This window comes from Echiichthys vipera, assembly GCF_963691815.1.
Source record: "Echiichthys vipera genome assembly, chromosome: 3".
Taxonomy (NCBI): domain Eukaryota; kingdom Metazoa; phylum Chordata; class Actinopteri; order Perciformes; family Trachinidae; genus Echiichthys; species Echiichthys vipera.
The window spans coordinates 533,344-545,843 of NC_139828.1; the positions used below are offsets into that span (position 1 = coordinate 533,344).

The 12,500-nt window shown below is 41.0% G+C and overlaps 2 protein-coding genes across 2 annotated transcripts in view; one reads left to right on the plus strand and one right to left on the minus strand.

Moving 5' to 3' along the window:
* LOC310966745 (calcium/calmodulin-dependent protein kinase type IV-like) overlaps window positions 1–9,576 on the minus strand; it is a 15,633-nt gene extending 6,057 nt beyond the window's left edge. Inside the window, exons 1-5 of the mRNA XM_083940619.1 lie at window positions 9,467–9,576; window positions 4,582–4,660; window positions 3,656–3,718; window positions 2,781–2,863; window positions 2,014–2,086 (exon numbers count right to left, since the gene is read on the minus strand). Coding sequence (XP_083796745.1) covers window positions 2,014–2,086; window positions 2,781–2,863; window positions 3,656–3,718; window positions 4,582–4,660; window positions 9,467–9,573 — 405 coding nt within the window. The 5' untranslated portion in view covers window positions 9,574–9,576. The remainder of the gene's footprint in view (window positions 1–2,013; window positions 2,087–2,780; window positions 2,864–3,655; window positions 3,719–4,581; window positions 4,661–9,466) is intronic.
* Window positions 9,577–11,149: 1,573 nt separating this feature from the next.
* fam174c (family with sequence similarity 174 member C) overlaps window positions 11,150–12,500 on the plus strand; it is a 3,578-nt gene continuing 2,227 nt past the window's right edge. The window contains exon 1 of the mRNA XM_083940632.1: window positions 11,150–11,724. Within this exon, the coding sequence (XP_083796758.1) occupies window positions 11,447–11,724 (278 nt within the window). The 5' untranslated portion in view covers window positions 11,150–11,446. The remainder of the gene's footprint in view (window positions 11,725–12,500) is intronic.

The window sequence follows — 12,500 nt, forward strand, 5'->3', positions numbered from 1 at the left end:
GAACTACAACAACACCTGCAACTAACTACAGCAACACCTGCAACTAACTACAACAACACCTGCAACTAACTACAACAACACCTGCAACTAACTACAACAACACCTGCAACTAACTACAACAACACCTGCAACTAACTACAACAACACCTGCAACTAACTACAACAACACCTGCAACTAACTACAGCAACACCTGCAACTAACTACAGCAACACCTGCAACGAACTACAACAACACCTGCAACTAACTACAGCAACACCTGCAACTAACTAAAACAACACCTGCAACTAACTACAACAACACCTGCAACTAACTACAACAACACCTGCAACTAACTACAGCAGCACCTGCAACTAACTACAGCAACACCTGCAACTGACTACAGCAACACCTGCAACTAACTACAGCAACACCTGCAACGAACTACAACAACACCTGCAACTAACTACAGCAACACCTGCAACTAACTACAGCAACACCTGCAACTAACTACTACAACACCTGCAACTAACTACAGCAACACCTGCAACTAACTACAGCAACACCTGCAACTAACTACAGCAACACCTGCAACTAACTACAACAACACCTGCAACTAACTACAACAACACCTGCAACTAACTACAACAACACCTGCAACTAACTACAGCAACACCTGCAACTAACTACAACAACACCTGCAACTAACTACAGCAACACCTGCAACTAACTACAACACCTGCAACTAACTACAGCAACACCTGCAACTAACTACAACAACACCTGCAACTAACTACAGCAACACCTGCAACTAACTACAGCAACACCTGCAACTAACTACAACACCTGCAACTAACTACAACAACACCTGCAACTAACTACAGCAACACCTGCAACTAACAACAACAACACCTGCAACTAACTACAGCAACACCTGCAACTAACTACAGCAACACCTGCAACTAACTACAACAACACCTGCAACTAACTACAACAACACCTGCAACTAACTACAACAACACCTGCAACTAACTACAACACCTGCAACTAACTACAACACCTGCAACTAACTACAACAACACCTGCAACTAACTACAGCAACACCTGCAACTAACTACAGCAACACCTGCAACTAACTACAGCAACACCTGCAACTAAATACAGCAACACCTGCAACTAACTACAACAACACCTGCAACTAACTACAACAACACCTGCAACTAACTACAGCAACACCTGCAACTAACTACAGCAACACCTGCAACTAAATACAGCAACACCTGCAACTAACTACAACAACACCTGCAACTAACTACAACAACACCTGCAACTAACTACAGCAACACCTGCAACTAACTACAGCAACACCTGCAACTAACTACAACACCTGCAACTAACTACAGCAACACCTGCAACTAACTACAGCAACACCTGCAACTAACTACAGCAACACCTGCAACTAACTACAGCAACACCTGCAACTAACTACAGCAACACCTGCAACTAACTACAACAACACCTGCAACTAACTACAGCAACACCTGCAACTAACTACAGCAACACCTGCAACTAACTACAGCAACACCTGCAGCTAACTACAGCAACACCTGCATCTAACTACAGCAACACCTGCAACTAACTACAGCAACACCTGCAACTAACTACAGCAACACCTGCAACTAACTACTACAACACCTGCAACTAACTACAGCAACACCTGCAACTAACTACAACAACACCTGCAACTAACTACAGCAACACCTGCAACTAACAACAACAACACCTGCAACTAACTACAGCAACACCTGCAACTAACTACAACACCTGCAACTAACTACAACACCTGCAACTAACTACAACAACACCTGCAACTAACTACAACAACACCTGCAACTAACTACAACACCTGCAACTAACTACAACAACACCTGCAACTAACTACAGCAACACCTGCCGTGGCCGAGCAGTGATCTGATGAGCGGAGGGCGCTGGATTTTACAGACATGGAGAAGTGACAGTGAATGCAGCAGTCTTACCGCCACGGCCTCCAGGATCTGTTTGATGACGTGGGCGGCGTCTCTCTCGCTGTAGTAACCTCGCTCCACGATCCTGCAGACAAACACCCGGGGAGAACGCCCCACGCCTCTTTATTCACACTCTAGGAGCATAAACGTGTGCTAAAGTGTCCTCTAGGAGCATAACCGTGTGTTGAAGTGTCCTCTAGGAGCATAAACGTGTGTTAAAGTGTCCTCTAGGAGCATAAACGTGTGTTAAAGTGTCCTCTAGGAGCATAAACGTGTGTTAAAGTGTCCTCTAGGAGCATAAACGTGTGTTAAAGTGTCCTCTAGGAGCATAAACGTGTGTTAAAGTGTCCTCTAGGAGCATAAACGTGTGTTAAAGTGTCCTCTAGGAGCATAAACGTGTGCTAAAGTGTCCTCTAGGAGCATAAACGTGTGCTAAAGTGTCCTCTAGGAGCATAAACGTGTGTTAAAGTGTCCTCTAGGAGCATAAACGTGTGTTAAAGTGTCCTCTAGGAGCATAAACGTGTGTTAAAGTGTCCTCTAGGAGCATAAACGTGTGCTAAAGTGTCCTCTAGGAGCATAAACGTGTGCTAAAGTGTCCTCTAGGAGCATAAACGTGTGTTAAAGTGTCCTCTAGGAGCATAAACGTGTGCTAAAGTGAACTCTAGGAGCATAAACGTGTGCTAAAGTGAACTCTAGGAGCATAAACGTGTGCTAAAGTGTCCTCTAGGAGCATAAACGTGTGTTAAAGTGAACTCTAGGAGCCCCTGGTAATGACGTACCTGTCGAACAGCTCTCCTCCCGTCACCAGCTCCAGCACCAGAGCGATGTCCGTGTCCGTCTCAAAGATTTCCTTCAGCTGGATCTGAGACACAAAGATCAGCTGCTCTTCATTCACACGCACGTCCTCATATTTAAAACACGCCGGCGTCTCTGAATGAAGGTTTCTCACAGGTTTGGTTCTGGACGAACGTAACTAAGCTGCTACAGGCTAACGTAGCTGCTACAGGCTAACGTAGCTGCTACAGGCTAATGTAGCTGCTAATTTCTGATTCCTGCTGGAAATGTTGGATTGTGTCGTTTATTGGTGTAAAAGTCTTCATTGGTGATTTCCGTCTGTAAAAAGTGAAGGTGTGGCGCTCCACTCCGCTACAGGGTTAGCGTTAGCGTTAGCTACAGTCCTTGTGTTTACGTTTAACAGCTACAAATTAGAAACTAGCTTCTCCAGTTTTGTATCCTCTAGTTCGGCGTCTGGACGTCACCATCTTGGGATTTAGAAATCAGACGTGACCATATTGGGACGAAAGGGTGGAGCTGCGATAGTACGCTAGCACCAAGCTAAACGCTAAAGAGGGAAACTGGCGCTTTTAAACCGCCTGACGCAGGAAATGAAATGTACTGTTGCTGTGTGAGCGCGGACTCTTCGGTGCCGTTCACCTGCACGTGGCTTCCTGTCGCGCTGCAGTGACGCAGCCGTGTTAAGAACAGTGCTAGCTAGCTTACGTTAGTTTTGTTAGCAAGGTGCATCGTTGATTTCTCTCTAAATTCACTAAATCATGCTACACTGATTATTACTGATCATTTATTAATAATGAATATATCCTTCAGTAGAATAGAGAGCGACTTTCAGAGACATGACGCACAGAAACATACTCACGATGTTCGGGTGGGAAAGACGCAGCAGGACGCCGATTTCTGTGCGAACTATTTTCTTGTCGATCTGTGAAGAAACATCGATGTGTTCAAACAAAGTGACTCAGAGTTCCTGCTACAGTTAGCATGAAGGTCCAGGACATGGTTAGCCTAGCTTAGCACAAAGACTAGAAGCCGAGGCACACTGCTAGCTTAGCACCATCAAAGTTCTCACTGTCACAAAATGTGAACATTTGTAATTCTTGTATATTTTGCGAGCTAACATGCTAATCCCGTCCACGTAAATGTGTCGACTGAATGAGACGGTTTGGGATTTTAGAAAGGCAGAAATCCAATTAGCTTCTAGGTCCTGTTAGCATGTAGATAGCTTATATGTCTATTTAGCTTAGAGATAGATTCTAGGTCCCGTTAGCTTAGAGTTAGCTTCTAGGTCCTGTTAGCTTAGAGTGAGCTTTTGGTCCTGTTAGCTCAGCATTAGCTTCTGAGTCCTTTTAGCTTAGTGTTAACCTCATCCCCTTTAGCTTAGCTTCTAGGTCCCGTTAGCTTAGAGTTAGCTTCTAGGTCCCGTTAGCTTAGAGTTAGCTTCTATGTCCTGTTAGCCTAGAGTTAGCTTCTAGGTCCTGTTAGCATAGCATTAGCTTCTAGGTCCTGTTAGCATAGCATTAGCTTCTAGGTCTAAGCAAAACTAAACAGCTGACTCATTATTAGCTTGATTAGCGATCAACATAAAAACTGTGAAGCATTGGTTTGAATAATTGGATTTCTCTCTGTGCTAAGCTAAGCTAACAGAAAGAGGTCAGAGGTCAGGGGTCAGAGCCCTGCAGCGCCCTGACCCCTGACCTCTGACCCCTGACCCCTGACCTCTGACCTCTGACCCCTGACCTCTGACCCCTGACCTCTGACCTCTGACCTCTGTGGGCGAACTCTCACCGTTTTCTTGAGAACTTTGAGGGCGAAAGGTTTCTGGGTCAGTTTCTCCTCACAGCGATAAACGATGGAGGTCGCTCCTCTGCAACACACACACACACACACACACACACACACACACACACACACACACACACACACACACACACAGACACACACACACAGACACACACACAGACACACACACACACACACGCACAGACACACACACACACACACACACAGAGACACACACACACGCACAGACACACACACACACACACACACACACACACACAGACACAGACACACACACACACACACACAGACACACACACACACACGCAGACACACACACACACACACACACACACACACACACACACACACACACACCGAATAAATGACTAAAGGAGACGGTTAAGTTTAGACACTAAAGGAGACGGTTAAGTTTAGACACTAAAGGAGACGGTTAAGTTTAGTCTCTAAAGGAGACGGTTAAGTTTAGTCACTAAAGGAGACGGTTAAGTTTAGTCTCTAAAGGAGACGGTTAAGTTTAGTCTCTAAAGGAGACGGTTAAGTTTAGTCACTAAAGGAGACGGTTAAGTTTAGACACTAAAGGAGACGGTTAAGTTTAGTCTCTAAAGGTGACGGTTAAGTTTAGTCACTAAAGGAGACGGTTAAGTTTAGACACTAAAGGAGACTGTTAAGTTTAGTCACTAAAGGAGACGGTTAAGTTTAGACACTAAAGGAGACGGTTAAGTTTAGACTCTAAAGGAGACGGTTAAGTTTAGTCACTAAAGGAGACGGTTAAGTTTAGTCACTAAAGGAGACGGTTAAGTTTAGACACTAAAGGAGACGGTTAAGTTTAGACACTAAAGGAGACGGTTAAGTTTAGTCTCTAAAGGAGACGGTTAAGTTTAGTCTCTAAAGGAGACGGTTAAGTTTAGTCACTAAAGGAGACGGTTAAGTTTAGTCACTAAAGGAGACGGTTAAGTTTAGTCACTAAAGGAGACGGTTAAGTTTAGTCACTAAAGGAGACGGTTAAGTTTAGTCACTAAAGGAGACGGTTAAGTTTAGTCACTAAAGGAGACGGTTAAGTTTAGACACTAAAGGAGACTGTTAAGTTTAGTCACTAAAGGAGACGGTTAAGTTTAGACACTAAAGGAGACGGTTAAGTTTAGACTCTAAAGGAGACGGTTAAGTTTAGTCACTAAAGGAGACGGTTAAGTTTAGTCACTAAAGGAGACGGTTAAGTTTAGACACTAAAGGAGACGGTTAAGTTTAGACTCTAAAGGAGACGGTTAAGTTTAGTCTCTAAAGGAGACGGTTAAGTTTAGTCTCTAAAGGAGACGGTTAAGTTTAGACACTAAAGGAGACGGTTAAGTTTAGTCACTAAAGGAGACGGTTAAGTTTAGTCACTAAAGGAGACGGTTAAGTTTAGTCTCTAAAGGAGACGGTTAAGTTTAGACTCTAAAGGAGACGGTTAAGTTTAGACTCTAAAGGAGACGGTTAAGTTTAGTCTCTAAAGGAGACGGTTAAGTTTAGTCTCTAAAGGAGACGGTTAAGTTTAGACACTAAAGGAGACGGTTAAGTTTAGACTCTAAAGGAGACGGTTAAGTTTAGTCTCTAAAGGAGACGGTTAAGTTTAGACACTAAAGGAGACGGTTAAGTTTAGACTCTAAAGGAGACGGTTAAGTTTAGTCTCTAAAGGAGACGGTTAAGTTTAGTCTCTAAAGGAGACGGTTAAGTTTAGACACTAAAGGAGACGGTTAAGTTTAGTCTCTAAAGGAGACGGTTAAGTTTAGTCACTAAAGGAGACGGTTAAGTTTAGACACTAAAGGAGACGGTTAAGTTTAGACTCTAAAGGAGACGGTTAAGTTTAGTCTCTAAAGGAGACGGTTAAGTTTAGTCTCTAAAGGAGACGGTTAAGTTTAGTCACTAAAGGAGACGGTTAAGTTTAGACACTAAAGGTGACGGTTAAGTTTAGTCTCTAAAGGAGACGGTTAAGTTTAGTCACTAAAGGAGACGGTTAAGTTTAGACACTAAAGGAGACGGTTAAGTTTAGACTCTAAAGGAGACGGTTAAGTTTAGTCTCTAAAGGAGACGGTTAAGTTTAGTCTCTAAAGGAGACGGTTAAGTTTAGTCTCTAAAGGAGACGGTTAAGTTTAGTCACTAAAGGAGACGGTTAAGTTTAGTCACTAAAGGAGACGGTTAAGTTTAGACTCTAAAGGAGACGGTTAAGTTTAGACACTAAAGGAGACGGTTAAGTTTAGTCTCTAAAGGAGACGGTTAAGTTTAGTCTCTAAAGGAGACGGTTAAGTTTAGACACTAAAGGAGACGGTTAAGTTTAGTCTCTAAAGGAGACGGTTAAGTTTAGACACTAAAGGAGACGGTTAAGTTTAGACACTAAAGGAGACGGTTAAGTTTAGTCTCTAAAGGAGACGGTTAAGTTTAGTCTCTAAAGGAGACGGTTAAGTTTAGACACTAAAGGAGACGGTTAAGTTTAGACACTAAAGGAGACGGTTAAGTTTAGTCACTAAAGGAGACGGTTAAGTTTAGACACTAAAGGAGACGGTTAAGTTTAGTCTCTAAAGGAGACGGTTAAGTTTAGTCTCTAAAGGAGACGGTTAAGTTTAGTCACTAAAGGAGACGGTTAAGTTTAGACACTAAAGGTGACGGTTAAGTTTAGTCTCTAAAGGAGACGGTTAAGTTTAGTCACTAAAGGAGACGGTTAAGTTTAGTCACTAAAGGAGACGGTTAAGTTTAGTCACTAAAGGAGACGGTTAAGTTTAGACACTAAAGGAGACGGTTAAGTTTAGTCACTAAAGGAGACGGTTAAGTTTAGTCTCTAAAGGAGACGGTTAAGTTTAGTCACTAAAGGAGACGGTTAAGTTTAGACCATTAAAGGAGACGGTTAAGTTTAGACCATTAAATGAGACGGTTAAGTTTAGTCACTAAAGGAGACGGTTAAGTTTAGACACTAAAGGAGACGGTTAAGTTTAGACACTAAAGGAGACGGTTAAGTTTAGACACTAAAGGAGACGGTTAAGTTTAATCACTAAAGGAGACGGTTAAGTTTAGTCTCTAAAGGAGACGGTTAAGTTTAGTCACTAAAGGAGACGGTTAAGTTTAGTCACTAAAGGAGACGGTTAAGTTTAGACCATTAAAGGAGACGGTTAAGTTTAGTCACTAAAGGAGACGGTTAAGTTTAGTCACTAAAGGAGACGGTTAAGTTTAGTCTCTAAAGGAGACGGTTAAGTTTAGTCTCTAAAGGAGACGGTTAAGTTTAGTCTCTAAAGGAGACGGTTAAGTTTAGTCACTAAAGGAGACGGTTAAGTTTAGTCTCTAAAGGAGACGGTTAAGTTTAGTCTCTAAAGGAGACGGTTAAGTTTAGACACTAAAGGAGACGGTTAAGTTTAGACACTAAAGGAGACGGTTAAGTTTAGTCTCTAAAGGAGACGGTTAAGTTTAGTCACTAAAGGAGACGGTTAAGTTTAGACCATTAAAGGAGACGGTTAAGTTTAGACCATTAAAGGAGACGGTTAAGTTTTCATGAATAAATAATAATTAAATGTTCGAATATTAAAAAAAAAAAAAATTAGTTTAATAAAATCTGAACAAATAAAAAAATATATTTTAAAAGTAAAATATCCTGAAAATAACAAAAATAACAATATAATAATAATAATAATATTAATAATAATAATATTAATAATAATAATAATATTAATAATAATAATAATGACAATAATAACAATATAATAATAATATAATAATAATAATATTAACAATAATAATAATAATAATAAACTATAATTCATAATAACCGAAAATATTCTCAGTAAATAAAATGATCAGTAAAATATTTGAGATTTAAATAAATAAATAAATAATTTGTTAAATATTAAACTAATAAATAATTAATTATCAGCAAATATCTGAACAATAATCAGGACAAAAAATATAGATTTATAAATTATTAAAATATATATATTTTGTAATTATTAAACATTTTTAAAATTGAATTAAAACATATTTGATTATAATATTAAAATATACATATTTAAATTATTGATATACATTTTAAAAATGATTTAAATATATTTATTAATAAATTAAATAATTTAAACATATTTATTATTAAATTAAATAATTTAAACATATTTATTATTAAATTAAATAATTTAAACATATTTATTATTAAATTAAATAATTTAAATAGATTTATTATTAAATTCATTAATTTTAACATATTTATTATTAAATTAAATAATTTAAACATATTTATTATTAAATTCATTAATTTTAACATATTTATTATTAAATTCATTAATTTAAACATATTTATTATTAAATTAAATAATTTAAACATATTTATTATTAAATTAAATAATTTAAACATATTTATTATTAAATTAAATAATTTAAACATATTTATTATTAAATTTAATAATTTAAATATATTTATTATTAAACTAAATAATTTAAATATATTTATTATTAAATTCATTAATTTTAACATATTTATTATTAAATTAAATAATTTAAATATATTTATTATTAAATTAAATGATTTAAATATATTTATTATTAAATTAAATAATTTAAACATATTTATTATTAAATTCATTAATTTTAACATATTTATTATTAAATTCATTAATTTAAACATATTTATTATTAAATTAAATAATTTAAACATATTTATTATTAAATTCAATAATTTAAATATATTTATTATTAAATTAAATACTTTAAACATATTTATTAATGATTCAAATCTTTTCCCCGTTTAACCGATTGGATCCTGGTCCCGGGTCTGAGCCCGGACCAGGTCTACAGAGAGCCCAGGACCCGAGGCGGACCGTGCCCCGGGCCCGGGTCTCTGGTCTCATGTGGTCCAGACCTGCCCAGCTCGGAGCTCAGGGTGTAGACCTCCTCCACCGGCCCGTCCCGCCTGGACCCGTCCACCCAGAACTCCACCGGCGCAGAACCGGGCCGGGACGTCGGCATGGCGACGGCAGACCTGCCCACAGAAACCGGGACCGGAACCGGGTCGGCTGAGACCCAGCAGCAGAGTAATCCAGATCAGATGTGATAAACCGGATTAGAGCAGCAGAGGGGGGTGGTTCATGATCCTGATCCCGGGCTCTAATCCAGACCAGCAGAGCTCCAGAGAGCAGGTCCAGAGACACAGGGACTTCAGTCCAGACCGGAGCAGGGACCGGGACCCAGGCGCACCAGGTCCAGATGTGTCGCAGCTTCCATCGGGCCTCCAACCCCCTCAGATGCGGGACCACGTCAGTCCACCGCCCCGTCCCGGGTTTATCCGGAGTCCCGCGTCTCCTCCTGCAGGCCCGGTCCCTGCTGCAGGCCCGGTCCCTGCTGCAGACCCGGTCCCTGCTGCAGCCTCCCGGAGCAGAACCAGAACCAGCACCGAAGATCCGCGACTACAACACCGGAGACACCGGAGCGAGTTCACCGGGGAAGAGAGGGCGAGAGCCGGGCAGCTGTCTGCGGGGACTCGGTGCTCGGTGGTCCAGGTCTCGGTGGTCTCGGTGGTCTCGGTGGTCCGGTTCTCGGTGGTCTCGGTGGTCCGGGTCTCGGTGGTCTCGGTGGTCCGGGTCTCGGTGGTCTCGGTGGTCCGGGTCTCGGTGGTCTCGGTGGTCCAGATGGAGACAGAGATGCTGCTGCTGTGATCTAATCACAGCCCCGCCCCCTCGGCCAATCAGCGCGCAGCTCCGCTCCTGCTGCGCGCTGATTGGCCGCCCGGCCTGTCACTCAAACACAAATAACCTCAATCCAGAAACGGACGCGAGCGCGTGACATCTGGAGCCTTTGATCCTGCGGGAATCAAACCCGCAACCGCGCGTGACACCGGCGCACACGCCTGGACCCGGACACGCGCTCACATGGTTTTATTAATGTTTTTTTATTTTAATGATTTATTAGAGATGAATGAATGTTTTTTTATTGTTTTATAAACAAATCAAAGTCTTATTCTTCAGTTGTGCAAATATTCTTATATTATTATATTTATATTTATTTAATATATTTATATTTATTTAATATATTTATATTTATTTAATATATTCATATTTATTTATATTTAACCAGAGCAGAAAAAAACAGTCAAATATTAAAAATATATCAGTCAAATAAAATATAATATTATAAAAAAAAAAAATTCTATAATAAAAACATCAGTAAAATATCCGAAATAATATAAACAATAATAATATAAATAATAAATAATAATAATATAAATAATAACAATAATAAATAATAACAATAAAAATAATAACAATAATAATAATATTAAATAATAATAATAATATAAATAAATAAGAATAATAAATAATAACAATAATTAAAAAATAACAATAATAAATAATAATAATAATAATAATAATAATAATAAGATGATTAAACCCGTGTTGTGGTGAATCCCTGAGCTCAGACTCGCAGGTGTGATACTTCGCTGTGATTGGCTGAGGGCGGACCTGCCCCGCCTCCTGTGTGACGTCAGTAGCGAACTTCCTAGTTTGCTGCTTTACTTAAAGTTCAGTGACGCGTCGTTAGTCCGGTTTAAAGACCCGGTCCGGTTTAAAGACCCGGTCCTGTTCGGAGAGACCCGGTCCTGTGTGGAGAGACCCGGTCCTGTGTAAAGAGACCCGGTCCTGATTGTGTTTGGAGAGACCAGGTACTGTTTAAAGACCCGGTCCCGTTCGGAGAGACCCGGTCCTGTTCGGAGAGACCTGGTCCTGTTCGGAGAGACCCGGTCCTGTTCGGAGAGACCCGGTCCTGTTTGGAGAGACCCGGTCCTGTTTGGAGAGACCCGGTCCTGTTTGGAGAGACCCGGTCCTGAGGGGTCCTGCTCGGTAACATGGCTGTAGGCGGACTCCTCTCCGCGGTTCTGGTCCCGGTCTGCTGGCTCTTCGTGTCCGCGGCGGAGGATGCGGTGGCCGGCAGCAGAGCCGCGGTCACCAACTCCAGCCTCGGCGGCGGGAACTTAACGCTCAGCGGCGGGGGGAAGAGCCCGGGAGCCGGAGCCGGGGCCGGGCTGTTTAACGGGCTGGACGGCTCCATGATCCAGAGGGCCCTGTACGTGCTGATCGGCATCACCGGGTTCGGAGTCCTCTACTTCCTGATCCGAGCCGTGCGGTGAGAAAACCACTGTTCCTCCGCTGAACTCAACTCTGTCACAAGTGACTTCACCGGGGACACGCCGCGGCGGGACCCGGCCACACCGAGCCGACCCCAGCCGAACCGAGCAGCAGCTCCGGCACAACCACGCTAACCGGCTACAGACCGGGGAACCGTGTTACCGGGGGAGAAAACGTTAAATGAGCGGTTTAGTGAACGGAGTCTGGTGCGCGGCCTCAAACACACACAGATGACGCGTGTCCGCCTCTGTCACGGCCGGGGAGGGAGCGCGAGCACGGGAGCGCGAGGGAGGGAGCGCGAGCACGAGAGCGCGAGAGAGGGAGCGCGAGGATAGAAGAGTGTAGAAGCAGAATTACACGTGTTTTAATTATCTGTTAAAAAAACAGGAAAATATCATTAAAATCAGTAAAAAGTCCAAAAAATTATCAATAAAATTTCCCCAAAAAATCAGTAAAATATCCCAAAAACTATTGGGGGGAAAAATCAGTTAAAATATAATATTTAAACTGTCTAAAAATATTTGTGAAATCAGTTAAATGTCCATCAAACATCAGTAAAAAGTCTCAAACATCAGTAAAAAGTCTCAAACATCAGTAAAAAGTCTCAAACATCAGTAAAAAGTCTCAAACATCAGTAAAAAGTGTAAAAACATCAGTAAAAAGTGTAAAAACATCAGTAAAAAGTGTAAAAACATCAGTAAAAAGTGTAAAAACATCAGTAAAAAGTGTAAAAACATCAGTAAAAAGTGTAAAAACATCAGTAAAAAGTGTAAA